We start from the raw sequence: 22,647 nt of genomic DNA on the forward strand, positions 1-22,647 counted from the left end.
ATCAATTTATAAAGTAATCATTTAATAAACAGTCATAAAAAGCTGCACTTGCAAGTGCAACAGTAATTTACAGCTGACAAATACTTTTTTACATAGAACAACTAGGCAGAATGCCAAAATGAAATTTCAAAGAGAAAAAAATGAGATTGATCATGAAAATTATCATGAAAAATTATTTCTATTTTCCAGCCAGCACTACCCACAATTTTAGTGCTATTTCACTGGTCTCAAAACTATAAATAAGTCCAAAATATTATATAGCATTTGGTACTAAGGAGAGGTATTTGAACAGATTTATTAGAAAAGTGAAGTGTTATTCCACATATTATACTGGGGTTTGTATTTACTTTCCTTCTAGAAAGAAGCAGAATATTTTATGAAGATCAGCTAAAATAAAAATGTTCACTTGTAGATCTCCAGTGCTGTTATAAATATGAGTAAGCATTATTACCCCAATTTTAAAGATGAAGAAACTGAGGTAGAGAGAAAGTGACTGGTTCAAGGTGATGACAGTGCTAGGAATGGAAAATGTGTCCCCTGACTCCCAGTCCAATGTTCTCTCTCTTGGCTCACACTGCCTCTGTATAAAAACAAGTTTTCCCTTCCGAATTCTCTCTCTTACACACATACTTGGGCCCCAGTTCAGGAAAGCATCCCCATTCAGGACAGCACCTAACCATGTATTTCACTTGAGGTATAAGTCATTTAGTTCAATGGACCTTAAATTGGTGCCTCAAATTCAGCACATACTTATGTGATAGCCAAACCAGAGGGGGACTTAGGCATGTGCTGAGCTCCAGAAAACTTATCTAGCAAATACTTACATTAGTCCAAGAAAAAGGTATTTCTAGCCTGATTAGCTCTGAATGGTGACTAGTATATAGCTGAAGATGATTTACTGACCTCTGAATGTGGAATGCTATAAAGGAATGATTAGGGAGACAAAAATCCCCGTAGAACTAGGACAGAATACTTCCTGTAGTACAAACAGGAGTGCTATATGTTTTCACTGTGATATGCTTGCAGAATATGAACAACAGCATGACTTGCAACACTAAAGCAGTGGTCCACAAACTTTTCAGGGTCCTGAAGGGTTGGGGGGGACACAAACAGAGGTAAGAGGGACGAGACTGGGGGCAGGGCCAGGGCCAGGAGTGGGGCTGTGGCCACGGGCCAAAGCTGGGGGCGGAGCCAGAACCAGGGCTGGGTGCAGAGCTGTGGCTGGGCTGTGGATGGAAGCCAGGGGCTGGGACCAGGGCAGAGCTGGAACTGGAGTGGGGCTGGATACTGCTCCCTCCCCTACCCCATGTGGGGGCTGGCTCAGGCCCGCTGTGCTCCTTCCCACCCCCCCCCCGGAACATTCCTCCGCACCCCCTCGGTGGGCATGACCCACAGTTTGGGGACCTCTGCACTAATGGAAGTAATACCTCTGACTTCATGCAGCTTGCTGAAACTGTTTACGAAAATGCATCAGAGTGTAATTTAACTAAAAGGGTGTGGGGGGGGAAGCTATCAAGTTCCAGATCCTCCAATGATGTTATATCAACAGAGCTCCATTAAATTCAGTGGAGTTACGCCAATTTACACCATGGAAGAAGCTGGCCATGAGGCAACAATTCTGCTTAGTAAGTCACACTTTCTATCTTTACCTTATCCCTCGTCCCACAGCTCCCTCTCAATCCAGAGATAAATAATCTTTCAGTTCTGAACAAAAATTTAAAATTGAGATATAAACATTGTGTGATAAGAATATATCCTCCAAGAAGGAAAGAAAATACCACCACCACCACAATCTTCTGCCTTAAAGTGACCACAGAAATGCTAAATTGTCTCATTATATATTGCACTGGATGTCTATAAGCTTTACATGACAAAGGGGCTGTGCAGTTCAGAAGTATTTACAGTTAAAAACTGCTTCTATCTGAACGCAGAATGGAGACTATAACTACTTGAGCATGTACTTTGTAGGTACTTTACACACCATTTTCAATTAACTATTTAGACACTTTTTTATTTTTTTTATGTTGTTATTTAATTAGTCTGTATATTTGAATTACAAATATTCCTTTTTGGAACTACACTCCCTATAAGTGTCAGTGATCTCCTTTTGGATACTAGGGGAAGTACTGAATCACACAAATGTGCTAGGGAGGAATTCCACACTAGAACTTGCAATATGCAAATTCAGATATTTTTTCTTGTACTCATTTTGCTTTTCTGTATCTTCATTTTTAAACTGGAATCTGGATTCTTCTCCCCACTTTTCTTTACATTTTTATCCAAATATTTTGAAACATATTAAATAGTCTTAAATAATTAATATTAAACAGTGTCTCTGTCTCAACATTAAAGCATAGACAGGCCCAGGCCTTCTTAATCTATATTAGATTTATCCATATGCCACCTCTTTGTTAATCAATTTTATGACATGTTCAGAACAAATGAGCATTGATCTAAAGATGAAAATGTCACACTAATATAGACTAAATTGATATTACTGCACATAAACATGTTTATAGTTCAAATTTGGAAGTTAAATATTTGACTGTAAAGATTTTGTACTTAATGCTGTATCATCCAGCTTTAAAACATGGACTATATTTCAAGATCCCTTAGTTGCGATTGCAAGACTTGTGAGCCAATCTGATTTACGTGCACAAAATGTTATCACTGCACCTGCAAATTGACCTTTGGGAAATTGACGGAGTTTGCAGGTGCAGTTAAGGAGGTGTGTTGCAAATGTGGCCCAAGATATTGGGGGAAGAGTGTGCAGAGCATTGTGCACAAAAATATTTAATTGTATACTAACAAAGCACTTTCACTTCCAGTGAAACCACACAGTAAGTTGGTCATTACCTGTGTCTCTTTTAGAAAATGTTGGCCCCAAAGAGGCATTTAAAGTATTTGATGGCAAACAGTTAAAAGATGACAAGACTAAAACAAGAATTTGCAGTCCTGAAATTACTTACATTAACCCATGGATGTTCGAGAACTTGCAAGGCTGAGAATCGCTGATCTACATCTACCTGAAGCATCATGGTGATAAGTTCCTGTGAAATGGAAGATAAGATCCAGTTTAGAGCACATTTTTATGAAGAAAAACAAAAGATTTAATTCAGTGAAGTGATCTTCAAGAATTATACAGGGTGGAAATATACTAGGGTTATTTAAAAAAACCTGTCAACTGCTGAACTATAAGCTGAGCTTCTAAATCAATAGCTAAATAATAAACTGAAAAGCTAGAAGATCATAGTGCTGAGTTACTTTTGTAGTCAGCGGTTTGCAGAGGAAAGAACTTCTCACATAAGGTACAAAACAGATGGGAGCATGAAATCAGGTTAGTTGCCCATTTAGAAAATAGCCAATTTTCTCTAAAGATGATGCAGACTAATCTAGAATTTGGCTTTCTCCAGGTCCCAATATCAATAGCAAAGTGGATATTTTCAAAAAAAAAATTTCTAACTCTTAAAACCTTTATTTTAATGTTTCAAATTCTTCTTTACTATTTTCCTCTCAGTTTCCTACCAGCATTTAATGCATTTCTTCTCCCATCAGTGAGTACATTCAATCTATACAAAAGATAACAGTAATGGGATGCTAATATAAAGGGAAATCAGAAATGATAGACATCAATTATTTTCAATAATAAATGGGAGTGGAATAGAAACTAATGAGTTTATGCATCAAAATGGAAAATATTAGAACAAACTAACTAGATAGAGTAGTTCGGTAATGGAACAAGCTTGCCAAAGGAGCTGTGGAATTGTCATTAGAGATATTGAAGACTAGAGCTGATTCTTAACAGATGAGTGATGTCTTATGTATGATGAAATCAAGCTTGCTACAATACAAAGGGAGGGATTAGAAGACTCCTACTAACACTTAATGTTTTCTTTCAGTTCCAAGTACTGTATCCTGTATGTTAATTTCACTAGCTTGGAAACTAAAATCCCACCCCCTATCCCCTCTCATATTATTTCCAAAAACAGTACAAAGCAGTGGTTTAGAGGAATCAAGAATCAGCGTTTAATATGTCATTTTCAATCCTCACACCCCAGATGAAAACACTGACATTGTTTTGTGATAAATTAGTGCTCATACTGAGAGCAAGGAGAGGACAGTGTTGCATATATTCATCCTATGATTATGTGTTGGTGTTTCCAAGCTTAAGGAAAGTGTTCGGGTGAAATCTATTAGTTATACACATGCCAACTCAAATGGACTGCAAATATGAAACTCCAATCAACTCCAATGTTACTGTAATTCAGAATGCCTAGGAACTCTGTAAATTCACCTCTTACTATAGTGCACCAATGAGACTGCTCCAGAGAATTTGAACTCTTGGGCCAAATTCAACCCTGTTGTGTAAGTGTATTTAACTGTGTTAGGGACTAATCCTGAAAGGTACTGTGCATCCACAGTTCTCTCATCTCATCTCAGAATCAAGCTCTTCCTTATTACAGTAAAAATGTTTTATCCGGCATGTGGGAGGAATGGGGGGTGCCGGTAAGTGAAAAATGCTGGTTAACTAAGAGGGAGGGAGTTTGGGTGCGGGGCTGGACGTTGGGACGTGGGAAGGGTGCAGGGCATGGGATCTGGGAGGGAGTTTGGGTGTGGGAGGGGATGCGGAGCTAGGGGTTAGAGCGCAGGAGGAGGTGCGAGGCATGGGCTCTGGGAGGGAGTTTGGGTGTGGGAGGGGGCTCAGGGCAGGGGGTTTTGGCACAGGAGGGACCTGGGGTGCCAGATCCGGGGAGGGGAGGGGGGACTCATCTCGGGCGGCTTCCTGCAAGCCGCGACCTGTCTCGGCTGCTTGTAGGTGGAGGCAAGGTAGGCAGTTCTGTGCGCTGCCTCCGCCCCACCCTGAGCGCTGGTTGTGCAGCTCCCATTGGCCGGGAACCATGGCCAATGGAAGCTATGGGGGCAGCGCCTGCGGGCAGAGGCAGCATGCAGGAGCAGCCAGGACAGATCATCACTTGCGGGAGCTGCCCGAGGTGAGTGCACCGCAGATCGGCACCCTGCACCACCTCCTGCGCCCCAACTTGCTGCCTCGAGCTGCCTCCCACACCCAAACTCCCTCCCAGAGCCCGTGCACCCCAACCTCCTGCCAGCCCTGCACCAACTGGACTATAAACCAGATTTTCAATGAAGATCAGAAATGCCGGTTTACAGAACTTTCCAGTTGGTGAAGTGCTGGATAAAACAGCTTTTACTGTACTTGGAAGTTGGTTTTAAAATAGAGGACTAAAAAAAATGAACTGTTTGTAATGGATTGACAGAACAAGTCAGAGTTTCTTACCCCGGCAACATTCAGGAGTTACAGGCAATGTTGAGCCTGGTTCTTTGACAGAAAGAGATATCAGGACAATCCTTTCATGTCATTAATCATGAGACATGTTGTCCTCAGATTATTATTGTTTAGTATATATAATGCAATTACACCTGAAGGTGCCAATTGGAATCCAGCTGCCATTGTGCTTGTCACTGTACAAACCCATAGAAAGCAGAGTTACTGCCCCCAAGGAGTTTTCAATCTAAGATGTGCATATTTATGATCCAAGTTACTGGAAGTTTTAATTGTTCAATAGGTGTTGACAGGATGCTTAAAACTAGAGCTGGGCAAAAACTTTCACACAAATAGTTTATTCTCTGAAAAATGCAGTGTCAGGTTCACCACAACTATCTGTGAATTCAGATTGAATTTGGCAAATAGATTTGCCCCTCCCCCTTAAAAGGGATACATTTTGAATAAGTTTTTAAATGTTTTGTTTCAACACAGATGGGGTGGGATCTGAGTTACTACAGAAAATTCTTTCCTGGGTATCTGGCTGGTGAATCTTGCCCATATGCTCAGGGTTTAGCTGATCGCCATATTTGGGGTTGGGAAGGAATTTTCCTCCAGGTCAGATTGGAAGAGGCCCTGGAGGTTTTTCGCCTTCCTCTGTAGCATGGGGCACGGGTCACTTGCTGGAGGATTATCTGCTCCTTGAAGTCTTTAAACCATGATTTGAGGACTTCAACAGCTCAGACATAGGTGAGAGGTTTTTCGCAGGAGTGGTGGGTGAAATTCTGTGGCCTGCGTTGTGCAGGAGGACGGACTAGATGATCATAATGGTCCCTTCTGACCTTAGTATCTATGAATCTATCTATGAACCTATATTTTTCAAAATGACATTTCATTTAAAAAATTAGCTAGATTTAATTACTAAAGAGTAAAAAACACCTGATAACAAAATTAAATGTTTCATTTGACCCCAAAAACATTTCCATTTTGGGTCGACCCAAAACAAAAAGATTTTTTTCTGATTTTTTTTGATTTAGCCACCCAACTGAAAAATCATTTATTCATTCGGCTTCACTTAACACTGTATAAGACACAAATACAAACAAAGTGCTGCCCAGAGCAGTTTACAGTCTAAGACACAGACAATAATCCGATAATAATGTAGTAGATGACACATACGTACTTTAGGCAAGTCTAGACCTAAAGCTTCTCAAATATAGGGACACAAAAGAACAGTAGTTTTACAGTCTCTTTGCACACACAACGTATATACAGGACACCTTGGATAAAACGGAAGAGAACCAACTTTGTAAATCTACCTTTGCAGAATCAGAAACGTTATCCCAGTATGGAGATGGGAAATCCACCTGGCCCATCAAAATCTGATCAAAAAGCACTTCCTGGTCATCTCCACATCTGTAAAGCAAACAAACACAAAACAAAACATAAGATGTATTTCCTGAGGTAGTTTTCATAAACTTTTAAAAAGCAAGTAAAATGCTTTTAACTGTAGTTCACTAAGTTTCCCTTTTGGAACCAGTTCCTCTCCCCATGCCACACGGCCACCATTGTGAACTGCAGGGGCACTTGAGATGGAGCATAAGTGAGAGGGGGAAAAAAAAAAGAGTCAATTTGTAGGGCAACCTCTGTCAGCTCCCTCCACCTTCCCTCTTTGTTTCTGAGCTTGCCTATCTTTAAGGCAAGGCCCAGCCCTTCTTCTTTGCTTTAATGGAGAGGGGAGGTTTGTGAGGGGAGGCTTTGAATTTGCTCACAGGTGTAAATCTCTGTTGGAAGGCTTACATTTTGTTTACATTTTACTGCTTCCTGCTTACCGTGTTGGTGAGTAACTGGGGGAATCTGCTGATTTCATCATATATTTTAATTGGTTGTCAAGGGCACCCAGAGCCTGGAATGAGTGCATTTCTTTTGCAAGGTAGATTACATTGAAATAAATAAAATGAGAAGAGACTGGAGTTTTTACAGTAACACAATGGAGATTTATGTAGTTTGTATAAATTAACAGGCAGAGCATGGAAAAAAATAACACAGCATTGCAAACAAAGATTCCCACCCCGCCCCTCACCCCAGAAGACCTCTTAGTGTAGGACACGAACATGAACCAATCACACCACAGAGGTACATTGTTACAATTTGGATAAAAGATGATAGCCCCTACCCACGGAATGGAGGAAAGCCACACAGCAGGATATAAGTAATCACGCCAGCTGCCCAGATGTCCACCTTCAGGCCATATCTAAAAGTGTTAGAGGTATTATGATTAGAGATACCACACCTGTATGAACTACAGTACACAACTGAAAGAAAACGGTCAGTGCACAAATTCTTATTAAATGGTCTGAGCTGAATTTTCTCTATACTGTACACCAATTTCTGCTTTCAGATACAAGGCAGAAGTTTACAATTTAAAACCACATTGGATTAGAATGTCTGAAGACAGACGATGAAGTGTACTGGTATCTTGGATGAGAGTAGGGCTCTTTTGACCTCTCCTTACAGGAAGCCTGCACAGGTGCCATGGGTCACTCATCCCAGGGGATGTTTGCTCTACACAATAGACCCTAAGGAAAAGGACAGTACAGGACAAAGGAAGAGCACAGAAAACAACAGTTAGCAGTCACTGACAGCAATTTTTTCTTACCTTTACTCCAGGGGTAAAATAAATGGTTAGTTACTGCCTCAGTGCTAATTTGAGGACTTTCTACTTTGAAGTTAAAAACTGCCATGTTAACCCCTAATAAAAGGTGGAAAAAGGCCTAAATTAAAAGAGTTGTAACTGATATATTGATGAGAACATATTCCACCTTGCACACTTAAATGAACCTTTACTGCAAACAGTTTACCCAGCTTCTGCAATGATTTCTGGAGCTACATATGTAGGGGTCCCACAGACTGTGTAAAGAGGTCCATCCACTATTGTTGCCAGCCCAAAGTCTCCCAGCTTCAGAGACTTGCTTCCATCTTGGTGTTCATAAACCTAAACCAGAAATAAAATCCACAGGATCAGCAAGGTTCTATGTAAATGGAGTCATGAACAATTTGCTAACTTCCTGAAAGACTCCTTTCAGTTGAGTATGCTTTCAGATTCTCCCCTTCACTTCCCAAAATACAGATAAGTGCACGTTTAAAAAAAATCCACAGTGATTAGGAGGGTTTGATTCATATATAGTCTCTCTTCTAAGAAAAAAAAACATACCCAGTGTAACTGGCTAAGTATGCTGGATCCCCCTTTAGTGGCTGATCATCAAAGAACACAAAATCTTTCTCTTGTTAAAAGCTAAAGTATGGTAGCATAGTAGAGGCCTCTGCTTTTGATGTTGAAGTTCATGGGTTAAATCCCTACTGAGTCTGACAACCATGGTAGCTTATTAAAATTAATACACAAAAGAGAGGCTTGTACAGGGATTTGAACTTCTGAGCTAAAAGAGTAACTCCATTAGTTGACAGCAGTAGTAGGCTTTTATTCTCCAAATGGACAAGCCATTAGAGAGGTCACAACACATTCAGCTATCATGTTACGTCACTAAGCACTTATGCTCACTTTTGAGAGCTTGCAAAACACTAAAGGTTGAATTTTAAAAAGTGCACGGTGTTAGCATAGCTCTTCTTTCATTGAAGTCAATGGTATAACTCTCACTGACTTCAACGGAAGCAGAGTTAGGCCAGTATTGAGTGGTCTTGAAAATCCTTCCCTACATTATCATCTCTTCAGCAGCGAAATGCTACTTGTAATTTTTTTGTTTTCTTTTGTTTTAATCAGTGCAAGAGGAGACTTTATATTCTAGAAGCAGTCAGTACAGAAAGATAGCAGCCACAATAGGAAAATTCAAATTTCCATTGCTTCCCCAATGCTTAAACACTGACAAATATTCAAATATCAAAACAAATATTCAAAATAAAATAATTACATTTATCAAAATAAAATGTTAGCCAGCAAATCATCCCTTAAGGGAGTAGTTGGTTGGGGCTCTCTCTCCCAATTTTTATGTTGGTTTACGGTGAAATTTAGTGCAGTTTAATCTAACGACATTTTAAAAAATGTGTTCAGTCTACAAAAGTAATCTCATGTACACCACCATCTTGAACAGCCACTGCCAAAACAAAAGTCTCACTGAATTACAAATTCCTGCAAAAGAAACTTCTGCGATTTTCGTTAAGAAATGGGCAGAACACTTAATAGAGACTCGTCATCTGCTCACTTCGTGCAGAAGTTTTTCCTAGAAGATCCCTTCCTCATCAACTGAAACAGTGTGCTAGGGATCCACCAGAAACAACCGTAACTAGCCATCCTATGAAGGTATTTTTTTCCTTATTTGCTGTACAACTTATTTGCATAGAAAGATTAAGAAACCTCCTCGCCATTCTTCCGTATTGTAGGACTATGCAACATATTATATCATGTCTTCTATCTTATGAGGGGAGATTCAGCATTCACAGAAATCCTCTGTTCCTCTCATTGTTTTTAATAAATCCATGAAACTGGATCTTGTTATGTGAGAGGATCAACAATCTGAAATGGATTCACACTTCTCTGTTATTAAGTCAGCAAAAGATGGGCATAAAGGCCATTAAAAATGTAATTTCAGCTTTATTAAAAACACAGATTGTTAAATACATCTGGTTCCTGAAATGAAGTGTTTGCTGAAATGGAAGCAATAAATCTAATTTCAACCACAATTTTAATTAAAGGCTAGCAACGAGAAACTTTAAATAGACACTTGGTGGAAAATGTAAAGAAGTGGTTTAGATATCTGTGGCTGAAGCAACTGTAACTAGTATTCTTCCTTAATGCAATTGCTGTTTATTGTGGTAAATGCCTTCACCAAGTTTGGTTAATTTAGTGCATGTTTACAGATTAATTTCACTGGTGATGTGAATGAATCATATAATCAGAGCAATTAATTACAGAAAAGGCCTCTTAAATCATTGAATCCATTCCTCTGCCAATGTGGAATTGTGCAGTATGGTATATTTTCTAGGATTTAGTCCAGTCTGTTTCCAGGCATGAGGCTTCTACTACTTCCTTGAGAGACTATTTCACTTGATTTTCTAGTTACACTAAAACAGAATAGTTTTTCCCCACCCTGTTATACCTCTATTTAGCGCTCTCTATAAAAGTGCTCCTAATGTGAAGCAGTGGTATGTTAATTGCCACTCAAGGCGCAAGGAATGTGAATGATAATTTAATGCTCATCTCATTCAGAACAAACACTATACATGTTTTACTGCATTTAAACACTGAAGGGCAATTAGAGAGATGGGGATTAGTGCAAATTACCCACTATGTAGTGCTTTCACTGTTTTAACTAAGCAATAAAACTGGGTAATTGTACAACACTAATTGAATGCAGAAACACATAATTGTGTGCCACCATATGTATCCTATTACTACAAAGACTGTCAGTATTTTCTAAGCTGCTCTTGTGATCACTGCAGATGGCAACAGTCAGAGAAGTTGTTCTCTAGGGTTTATTATATGGCCATAAAGACATCCCATGATTTCACAAAATAAATGTGTTAAATAGCAGCAATTATGAAAAATGTTCCAATTAAAACATGGAAGGCATGTCCTCCAGAGAACAGAGCAAGTGGATGCATAGGTACAGCATTACAGACTTTAAGCACACTGAAAGCTCATGGAGAGTTTTCTGCTAAAATGGACAACAAACATAACAATACTTACCATTTGTATAGAAATTACCAACTTCAAAGTGTTTTTAAAATGTTAAGAAACAAATCCTCATCTTACATCTGTGACATAAATAAATATCATCCCATTTTACAGATCAGGCAATTGAGGCAGAAAGGTTAAGACATTCCTAAGGCCACAGAGAGTCACTGTCAGAGACAGGATTAGAATTCAGAAACTCTTAGCTCTGAGCACTGTGCTAAAGACCACACTTTCCCTCTCTATCAAACTCTAGATGAACTTTAGAGCAGTAATGCAGTCAATGGATCAAATGCTGACTTTCTTACAGTGCGAGATCACTTGATGTCATGGCAATCTATTATGTCAAAACATGTTTAGTCAGACTTTTGACACAGTCCCACATGACAGTCTCATAAGCAAACTATGGAAACGTGGTCTAAATGAAATTACTATAAGATGGGTGCACAACTGGTTTGAAAACCCCTATTCAGAGTAGTTATCAATGGCCTGCAGTCAAACTGGGAGGGCATATTTATGGGGTCCTGCAGGAGTCACTCCTGGGTCCGATATTAGGCAACATGCGATTTGGATAATAGAGTGAAGAATATGTTTATAAAATTTATGGATGATGCCAAAATGAGAGGGGTTGCAAGCTCTTTGGAGGACAGCATTGGGATTCAAAGTGACCTTGACAAATTGGAGAACTGGTCTGAAATCAACAGGATGAAATTCAACAAAGCCAAGTGCAAAGTACTTCACTTAGGAAGGAAATATTACATGCACCACTACAAAATGGGGAATAACTGGCGAGGTGGTAGTACCGCTGAAAAGGATGTCAGGGTTATAGTGGATCACAAATTGAATATGAGCAAATCATTTGATACCATTGTGAAAAAGACAAATACCATTCTGGGTGCATTAACAGGAGTGTCATATATAAGACATGTAATTCTTCTGCTGTACTAGGCACAGGTGAGGCCTGAGCTGATGTGTGTCCAGTTTTAGGTACCAGACTTTCAGAAAGATGGGAACAAAGTGGACAGAGTTCAGAAGGGAGCAAAAGAAAAAAAAATGATAAAAGGTTTAGAAAACCAGACCTATGAGGAAAGATTCAAATAATTAATCTTGAGAAAAGAAAGCTGAGGGGGCACCTGATAGCAGTCTTCAAATATGTTAAGGACTGTTTTAAACAGGATGATGATCAATTGTTCTCCATGTTGACTGAAAGTAGACAAGAAGTAATGGGCTTAATCTACAGCAAGGGAGATTTAGGTTAGATATTAGGAAAAACTTTCTAACTATAAGGATAATTAAGTTTTGGAATAGGCTTCCAAGGGCAGTTGTGGAATCCTCACCATTGGAGGATTTTAAGAACAGGTTGGACAAACATCAGACAGGGATGGTCTAGATACACTTGGTAATGCCTCAGTACAGGGGGCTGGACTAGATGACCTCTCAAGGTCCATTCCATCCCTACAATTCTATGTTTTGTGATATATGTGGAGTTAAGTGCTGAGACAACACATTTGATGTCAATATGTACCAACAACCTAGAGACCTGACTTCCATGTACACTAATACCCCGTTACACTGCCAGAGCAGAGTAAAGGGGCTTTAGTGTAAATGAGAATCAGATCCTTTATATTTATCAGATGAGTGCTGCCTAATTTTATCATACAAAGTACCGAGCTTCCTGTGCTCCCCCATATACCTGATAAGTTCTATGGGAGTGCCCACATACCCTTTTATAGTTCTTTTCTTTTAAATCAGTGGAACTGAAGTAGTTTTAATATGCAAGTGCTTGTTTTGAAAGTTATGGTCTTTGTGGAAAGTTTAGTGCCTTCTAGCCATTGTTTAGTATCAACAGCAGCATATGACCTTTGTGTTCTTTGGACTGCAAAATACACTCTGGAACAATTTGAATAAAGTGAACAACAACATGATTACTCACGATAGGCCAGTGGGTATTACCAACAAGGGAATAATGAGGATGGAGGCAGAAAGAAATTAAAAATGCTTCAGGCTATTGCTGTCAAACTTTAGGAATTTAAGAAGTTTGAATACAAAAGCATGGTAAGTCTTTTTCCATGAAATCTTCCTGCACATTCCAAGTCATGGCATTAATGAATCCTGACATTTGATTGCTATAACTTATGCATGCAGCCATCTATGAACACTAGCATTAAGACTGCTATAGGGGTGTACATGTTCATGTCTAATGAGAGCCCTGGCCTACATGGTTTTAGCATTTTATGAAAAACTAGGCCAAGAATGGCTAGAACTATACAGACAGCTGTCACTGGAGTTCTGAATTGTACAAACCCAATTCTCTGCAAGTGTGTTAAGATTTACTTGAACCAACTTTCCCGTAACAACTTTCCATTGCCAAACAATATTAAACACAGAAGATGATGGCAGACAGTGCACAGCTGAGAACTTACATTCTTTACAATCTAAATTATGTTATTGCTTTAAAACACAGAGAGTTATGGGCGCCTTGATACTGAAAATTCTCAGCAAGTTAGAATAAATTCAGAGAACAAACACAAAAATGATTAAGGGACTGGAGACATTAATTTGCTGGCAAAGACTAAACTGAAGATGACAGTGGACACAATAACTGTCAAGAAATATGTAGACCCCAAGGAGAGAGAGGATTTGTTTAGGGTGTTTATTCAGTGACTTCAATGGGAGTTGGACTGGGCCCTCAGTAGAAAAACAATGACATTAAATTAGAAAAAGGAAGGTTTAGACTGTCTAACAAGGAAAGTGTTCTAACCAAAAGATCTATTAGACTGTTTCATGGTTAGAGCAGTCAGAGATGGACTTCAGGGTGGATCTGCCACTGACACACTACATGTTTTTGGGCAGATCATGTAATCTCAGTTTGTATGTCTGTAAATTGAAATACTGCTACTAATCTCCCTGTGTAGGGGGGCTGGGTAGCTTGGTACTATGTAAAGGTGCAAAGTATTTATTCCAAGGGAAGTGCCTAAAGCCCTATTGCATGAAATATTTGTAGCTGAAAACACACTCAAAAATTCACTGTATGGACTACTCCTGCACGAGTGTCCTAGGACAAAGACTAGCTAAAGACATAGACTGTTTAACTTCTAGGAGCCTACACGTCTATATTTTTTGTGACTGCTGTTTGGTTTTAAAGACCTTTTGATGATGAAAAGATTAGCATGTGAGAGAAACTAAGTTAAAAGACTAAAGGCATAGACTATTTCACTGAGAGCAGAGGTACACTTTCATTCACTCCCAAGTTAGCAGTAACAATACAGTAAATAGAGCTTTCACTTACCAGTAGATTCTCGGGTTTGATATCCCTGTGAACAATGTTCAAGCTATGGAGGTATTTGATGGCACTGGCCAGATTGTACAGCATCCCACTGGCATCCCGCTCTGTGTATTTGTTAGTGGAGGTAATGGCATCAAAAAGGTCTCCTCCCTGGAACAGAACAACCGTGGCACATTAACAACTTCCTATTGTACACAGACAGCACCACTTAATAATCTTCTTAGAAAGTGAATAGCAGCACTGTGCCACTTTGTGAGGGTCCCACAGAGGTCCTTCCTACCGACAAAGACCTTGAGTTGTGGTGTCATTCCTCCCAGGTACAGAAGGCTGGGCATACCTCCCATTCAGAGCTGGTCAACACTGCTCAGTGTGTCAGCTAACGGAGCTGAAAGATGCAGACTGAGGAAAATATGAAGCGAAGCAACCCATTCCTCTCCTATAGCCAAGCATGCTGCTTCTGCAACATTTCCAGCACAGCCAACCTGTTTCCTTAGCACCTACGTTGCAAACCTGCTGCATACCATTGTGCTGGGTACGAATCCTTTCTGCCATTTATTATCGTTACAAATAACCTACATTCAAAACCATATCCACAATCTCAGTTCAATCCAAAATGATATGGATATTTAGAATTAAATATGAAATTATTTCCCATAATGTATCTATCTACCTAGCATATATACCAGTGCATTAAAGGGATCTGTTTCCACCTCTCAGAAATCTTTGAAAACATTAACTTCAGAGACCTCTCTCCCTTATAGAATGTGTCAAGTATTCTAGGTTTTCTACTTCCTGATGTTAATACTAGGGTCCCCCAGCAGAAAATATGATGACCCCAGCAGAAAATATGATACACTATTATGCTGGAAGGCATCTGATGAGTTAACATTGTTGTCTTACTGCACTGGAGACAATCTATGTCACTTCCCAGTTATCACTAAAAGTATTTAACTCTGTTGCAATCACCCATGCCTCTCTCTGTGTTCCTTCTTACACCATAACATGACATGGTGCCAGAGCTGGCTGGAGGCCACCTCCAGGGAGGGGAAAACAAAAGGAAAGGAATGAAGGAAGAGAAAGTAAGTGAAACTCCTCTGAAGTGAGGAGAGTGTTTATTTTCTCCATTCTCAAACTCTCAGGCAGCCACTATATCAGGCTCTATTATCAGCAGTGAGCTATAAGAGAGAAAAAATATTAAAGTGATTGAGAATGGCCAAGAGGGCAGGAGAACCCCCAGTTCAATAAAGAGTGTAAGGAAAAAGCAGGCAGGGTGAGAAATAATAAAAGGTTACTTTGCAGAAGAATTGGCCCACAGACCAAAAGCAGAGCAGGTCCATCAAGAAAGCCTAGATCCCACAGAAACAGAAAAAGAGAGGACCACGTCTGCAAAAACAGTGAGAAAAATCAAGCTGCCTAGCAGGGACACCAGCAACAGAAAGGAGAAAAAATAAGTAAAAGCAGAGTGTTCTTAAAGGAACAGAAGTTATTTTCCCAGGGCAATGGAGAAAATATTTCCCATACTCCAAGCATTGTCAACTCTCATGATTTTATCCTATGTTTCATTCTATTAGGTATTTTTCCTTAAGCCCCAGGGCCTGAATCATGCAAATCTCAGTTTTCATTGGGGAAAATAAAAAAGTCAGTTTCTGGCCTTTGTGGTTACAGAGAAAGCTAGAAAACATGGCTGCTAGAAGCTCAAAAAGTAGGAGAAAAATAAAGAGACCCAAAATATTTGAAAAAAATAAAATAAAACCCCTCATGATTGTTTAGCCAATCTGATGGTCATTGGCATCCAACTCAACAGTCTTGTGCTATAGTGTTTGACACTAGTATAATTCCTATAGAAAGCATTAATTTCACTGATTATAATCAGCATAGCCAAAATGCATAAACTGTGTTGAGCAGTTTCACGTTGCATCAGGACTTGTCAATTACACCAATAAATACCAAGTACATCTCTTTTATATACAATATGGGGGAAGAGGCATAGGACATATTGGACCTAGGTCAAGATAAAAAGAATGGTATATGAAACATTGAAAAATCTATGTGACACATATTGTATTAGGAAATCTGAGTAACTACCACAGAGCAAGACAGGGAAACAGAAGGATGCAAACTGTAATAAAATGAGGTTCAACAAAAAGCTCACGAAGAAACAAAAGCAGAAAACTTGAGCAATTCTCAGAAAAGAACTGGGAGACAGGTGGGTATAAGATGCCCCCTCATTTCTTGAAAATGAACCTCACATAAGAAGCTGAAGGCCATAAAAATCTGAGAAGGGTACACTATCCAGCACTGTGAAGACCTCAAAAGTAGGCGTAGTTGTTGCACAAAAGAAAAGAACAAGAGAAAGAGGCGAGATTGACAATGAACATGGCTATACAGCTAGTGTCTGATTGTGGGCAAGATGAAGACAAAGTTTCAGCACCTTTGCCACCAGTCCAGTTAAAAAGCATCTTGCTGAAAATTATAATAGCTCAGCAGAGGATTCAGCAGCACAATTAAGAAATCTGCAAGCTGCAAAGATAAGAGGACTTGTCGTAAACGAAAGCAAACTTAGCTCATTCCAGAATGCAAATTAGAGTTGTCCAGCACAGATTTATTCCCACTTTGGGTTTTAAAAGTCCAGCTCACTAGAGTGTTTGAAGACAGTCATTGACAAATCTGGACCATACAGACCTTCCTCTGTACTATCTGATTACATCCATCAAGACTCTTTGAATCAACCACTCAGAGGAATTGAGAGTTAGAGAACTTGGAAAACCAGGGGAAAAAATTCAAACAGAATAAAGTAGAAGATGGAGGAGAAAGGGGCCAAGATGAAGCTCAAAAGAGAAGATTAAGGGAAAGGACTGGTTTCTTCAAAATTTTAGAAGAGATATTAAACCGCAAGTGTCATGGCTTAAGCAAATCTCTAACTATTAGAGATCAGGATGAGACCTAATGTAGAGGGCAAATTTTCTCACATCTACCTATTGTGGGGTTCTTATACCTTTCTGTGAAGCATCTGGTGCTAGCAATGGTCAGACACAGAATACTGGACGAGATGAACCTCTGATGAACCTCAGCATGGCAATCCTTATGTTTTAATATTCCTGTGTTCCTAAACCTCAGCTGTAACATCAGTCAAGTATCTGGCCCAAAGAGGAGGGGGAAAGGTCAAGCCTCAGATGTAAGGGAAGTAAAAGAAAGATGAGTCTAAAGGCAAAAAGAAAAAGGGAAAGACCAAACCTAAAGTTAAAGAAAAGAAAAGAAAAGAAAAGAAAAGAAAAGAAAAGAAAAGAAAAGAAAAGAAAAGAAAAAAGAGGGAAGCCTAAACTCAAGAAAGGAAAAGAAAAAGAAAAGAAAAAGGAAGCACACACAGTACATTAATATAGAGACAACTAATATAAAGCAGAATAGTTTTGTTGGCAGTCAGGCAGTCTACCTTGTCCTCAGTTAAAAAAAAGGGGTATAATTAGACTACACTGAGTTTTATTATATTGATAAATGTTTCTGAAGTTAAAAGAGGAGAGAGAGGTGCTGGACAGCACTTAAAGTGTTAATGTGGTTGACAAATATTTTTTCTAAGTTATCTCTGAAGCACTAGTGTTTTATAACTTGCCAAGCTCTGCCTAGCTTATTCATACATCAGGGCAACCATCCATTACATAGGCATATTGGGCGCATGGGGGTGGGGTGGGGGATGAGGCGGGGGCACGTAAGGATGCAATTTCAACCCTTATCTCTTGATTCTCCGATTTTTCTGGAATTAAGTCAGACATCAGAATGTAATTTTTATCATCTGCATAAGGCAGTAAGTTTGTAAAATACAGTAACCAATTATTTATTACCTTGTTATGTAAATGATATAATCTCTTTTCTGCTGTGAAAGTGAAATCGTATCCCTGAGCAGTAAAGGAAACTTAATAGTAAATCTTGCTTGTTAAGTTGACTAAACCCCTGTTCAGTTTGAATAATAATTTTGTTTTGTTGTGCAGAAAGGCAAAGTGCCAGAGACCAGGTCCTGCAGTTGTTTTACAAGCACTGCTTGCAATATGTTTATATTTGTATTTATGAAGTGCTTTTTCTTACACTTAGAGCACTTTAAAAAAAGCAGAGAACGATATGCCTACCATGAAATGAAGGCAGTATTTGCAGCAGCCACTTTTGTCAAACATGTTACTGTCAATTAATGCAGGGTGATATTAACTGCAACTGTGCTCTACAACAAGCCTTTTCTTCTTGAATTTCTTTCCTGTGTGTGAATTTGATTTAAACTCAGGTCTTCAAAAGTCAGTCAATAACAGATGGTTAATCAATTCCAACAGCATGTGCTGGGCAAGGGAAACAGTCAGCAATTGTTCAATTAACAATTAATATCTTTCCAGAAATACTTTCCTTGGTGCCTGCAGAGCACGGTATAACAAGGTTTTTTCAATTAAATATTAACAAATAGAATAGATATTCAGAGAAACAATATTAACATCTGATTAGGACCATTCTCCCCTTATTCCCCCTCCCCATATACAGGTAAAAACCCATTTAATCCATGTGCTCATAGAAATTCAGATTAATTTATGTCTATGAAAAATCTCCTAAAGCATGAATATTATCATAACTAAGAAAAAGCAAACCATCAGATTAAACTTCATGGAATCTGCAGAAATTCTTAAGTAAAAAAGAGAGAGAAAGAGCATGCAAGGGTGTGTGGGTATGTTGAGGAGGAAGAGAGTAGGAAAAGTAGTAGAAAACTGATTTTCTCATGAAATCATTAAGAATAGCTTTTCTCTTTATAACCTTTTGTGAGTACTTTCAGTGTCCTCTTCTCTTGTTTAGCTGAGTGAAAACTGGATTATAACTTAAACCCAAACACAAAACCCAATTGCATGACAAATTTTCAAACATGGGTGGCTAAGTAAGTTGCTCCTGCAAAACTTGCCTGTGTTTTAAGTGATTGCTCACCCCTAAGGTCCGGGGCGCTGCAGTCAGGGCACATCTCACACTGGCTAGTAGACCTTCTGGGGCAAGGAGAGAGATGGAGGGTCTGTCATAGGAAACTGAGTGGCGGTGGGTAGTCACTTAGACCTAAAATGGCCCAGAGTTTGGAACTTGAGCAGACCTATCAGATAGTACCTCTCTGATTGTTTTACTATATGGCTGCCTAGGTCTCTCTCATTGAGCCCCAGAAGCCCAGCCACCTGACGGGGGACCAAAGAATGGCTATAAAACCAAAAAGATGGCAGACAAGGGGAACTAAGAGGTGGCAGGGTTTACTATGCCTCCAAAGATTAGGTGAGGGGATGGGCACAACTTGGGCAGTGGTTGAAGGGATCTTGTTTCTGTTTGTGGATGAATCACTGAGCGGCAATTCAACTTCCCATCTATTACATGTCTGTGGTATAATGGACAGGCCAGTCCTTGCAAGCAGGAGATGCAGGGCCCTATTTAATGCATGGAGATGAGGGAAGAGCATGGTCTTCCAGTTCTGGTGTGGTTGGAAGGCAGTGGTATTCTTTCCATAGGGTAGAACTTTTAAGAGCTTAAAGGCCAGTTTTGCACACCAGGGTGAAGTTTTTGCATTCAACAGGTGTGTGTACAAGCACTGCTGGCACAAATTAAGTACCTATGTTTGCAAATTGAGTCCTAAACATTTAAATCAGTGGACTTCAAACCATGGTATGCAAGGCCACCAAAACAAAGAGCGTTGCCGGAGTGATGGCGGGAATAGGATATTGAGAATGGAAGTGGTTAATGAGAGAGTTGGTCTCTCTTATAAAGTATTCTGCAGAATTAAATAAGTGGAGAACCATTGTTTTTATAAGTGAACTTGAAGTGCGGTCTATTCTGTAAAATCACTGTGGAAAATAGCATTTTCTTACTCAAGACCTCTGTGCCCTGCGTTTCTTCAGAATTCTCTGATTTTACTGACAAATACATTTTGATTACTTTCACTCGCAGTGAGCTGGGTTGTACTCTGACATGTGTATCATTAACAGAACTCAGAGTAGCAGCCATGTTAGTCTGTATCCACAAAAAGAAAAGGAGTACTTGTGGCACCTTAGAGACTAACAAATTTATTTGAGCATAAGCTTTTGTGGGCTACTGCTCACTTCATCAGATGCATGCAGTGGAAAATAAATTTATTTATAAATAAATAAATCGTCCTACTGTATTTTCCACTGCATGCATCCGATGAAGTTGGCTGTAGCCCACAAAAGCTTATGCTCAAATAAATTTGTTAGTCTCTAAGGTGCCACAAGTACTCCTGTTCTATTACCAGAACTGTTAGCTAAATTCTGATTGCAGACCCCTTATTGCCAATGATACATGGGCCAGAAAGAACCTGGCTTGACTTGTATATTCCATGCTGAGTTTGCAGTTCTGGCAATTGGGGGAAGAAAATCTGCTCTTGTAAAGTGAACACATTCAATTTGGAAGTCACTACAAGGCAATAAATCAGTTATTTTTTTCAGGATAGAACAACACTTTAAACAACAATGGGTTTTTTCAATCTCAATTTCAGTTAAACTAAAAGAGAAGACTTAATGAAGGGACACTAAACTCAATGGATACAGATGACACAGGTAATGTATTTTAAATGTAAGGCCATATTACTTTGTTTCATCAAAATATAATGATGTTTATACAAATGCTCTAATGGGGTGTTTTTGTTTTGCCTCTTGGTGTAATCTGGGGCCAAATTCTTTTTGAAACATGTGAACAGGATCATTGGCCCCCAAAATACTGTCCACTGAGCACTTGCTGGCATGCTCTACAAAAAACTATCAGGTCACATAGAGCTGAAAATGAGCAGAGCTAGCAGCTAAATTGTGTTAAAACGAGCTAAAAATTCAATTGTTTTCTTATATTGGTTTGTCATGTAAGGCAGTGCTGCAGTTACCACAGGAATGTTGTGTGATGCCATATGTGAGGAGAAGTGGTCCAGGTGATCACAAATGGAAGGTGAGGTATCCACAAAATACACACTATTAGGATGTGGTCCACAATAAGAACATGCTTGAGAGTCCCCAAACAGCAAAAGTATAGAACACACATCTCTTGTCATATGTTATTGTAAGTCTTTAGGATAAAAGCAACGGGCATTTTAGTGAGTTTTATCATGTACTATGGTTACAGCTGCTTAAGCAAAATGTCTGAAGGTGCTGATAAAGTCTTGAATTGGGTTCAGGTATGTGGGTGAGCTCCTCCACAATACGCACCTTTACAAGCTCCATGACAAGGTACAACTCAGTTGGCATGTCCATCTCCTCAATCAGAAGAACAATATTGGGATGTTTGACCCTTCTTAAAATAGATACCTCATTCTGGATCATGTGCTCCTGCCACAGAACAAAAATCTAAAATGAATACATATTGGTGAAAAAACCCTACCCTCTCTACCCCCCAAATGCATGAGGGAGAGTTCAGAGGCTCTTGGGACTTTCAAATCTTCCAAAGAATCCATGAAAGTCACAAACATTGTTTTTTAGGCAATGTAGAAAATGTCTGGAAACAGCATCATTGTGGTGATTGAGTCAAGGTCAGAGATGAGACCACAGAAAATGAAATGTGGGAAAAGAAAAGTCACTGAAACTTCTTAGAAAATTTTCTAATACAAAACATATTTTTGAGCAGTTATAAATATGGTTCTATATTCCCAGAAAGCACTAGGTAAAGAACTATAAAAACCAGCAGCAATTCAGTTAGTATAGTATTTACTATATATGATTATTACTTCTATTTTACTGTTTTTATAGCATTTAGCACTCTGGCAGCTACATGCTTTAATGACAGTAGTTAAAGCAAACACACACACAGTTAGCCAAATACTGAACCAAGTAAATATATTTTGCATTGTATTCTGCAGGCTGCTAGACTTGTGCTCTGATGGCCTGCCAAGGGCAGAAAATTCCAAAGGAAATGCCCTTAACTGTGAAAATTCTGCCATTGGCCAGGAAGAATTTGAACACCAACAACTTCCCAAACTGATCTTAGCTGTCAAAACAGGATGTCAATCTCACAGAAAAATGTTTTGTTGGAAACATTTATAGTCCTTATTTGAGCTCTCATACTTACTTTTCCTCTACATTTACTTTTCTTTATGATTTTCAGAGCATATTCTCTACCAGTTGACCTGAGAAAAGATGAAAGAAAAAATAAACATTTAATTGCAATGAAAGTTTCCCAATGGATATTATGTTTTCCATTCAAGCACAGTATCCATAACTGCTGAGATGAAAAAGGATATCATCTGAATATTTTTTTAAAGGATGTGGTAACTACACGGTAGACCTGCCGAGTTTAAGGTCGCTGATTTTAACAGGACAAAATCTGGAACAACAATGGCTCTGGGGATACAAATGTTAACATTTCTTTGTACTGATAGCAATAGACCAAGAGAATTATTGC

The 22,647-nt window shown here is 39.2% G+C and overlaps 1 protein-coding gene across 3 annotated transcripts in view; it reads right to left on the minus strand.

Moving 5' to 3' along the window:
- Positions 1 to 22,647, minus strand: part of DCLK1 (doublecortin like kinase 1) — a 325,416-nt gene that overhangs the window by 21,495 nt on the left and 281,274 nt on the right. For all 3 annotated transcript variants that reach the window (XM_074959609.1, XM_074959603.1, XM_074959617.1), the window contains 7 exons: positions 22,315 to 22,372; positions 21,459 to 21,578; positions 14,257 to 14,403; positions 8,143 to 8,276; positions 7,458 to 7,535; positions 6,601 to 6,697; positions 2,970 to 3,050 (listed from right to left, as the gene is read on the minus strand). In XM_074959609.1, coding sequence (XP_074815710.1) covers positions 2,970 to 3,050; positions 6,601 to 6,697; positions 7,458 to 7,535; positions 8,143 to 8,276; positions 14,257 to 14,403; positions 21,459 to 21,578; positions 22,315 to 22,372 — 715 coding nt within the window. The remainder of the gene's footprint in view (positions 1 to 2,969; positions 3,051 to 6,600; positions 6,698 to 7,457; positions 7,536 to 8,142; positions 8,277 to 14,256; positions 14,404 to 21,458; positions 21,579 to 22,314; positions 22,373 to 22,647) is intronic.

This window comes from Natator depressus, chromosome 1 (assembly GCF_965152275.1).
Source record: "Natator depressus isolate rNatDep1 chromosome 1, rNatDep2.hap1, whole genome shotgun sequence".
NCBI classification, from domain to species: Eukaryota; Metazoa; Chordata; order Testudines; family Cheloniidae; genus Natator; species Natator depressus.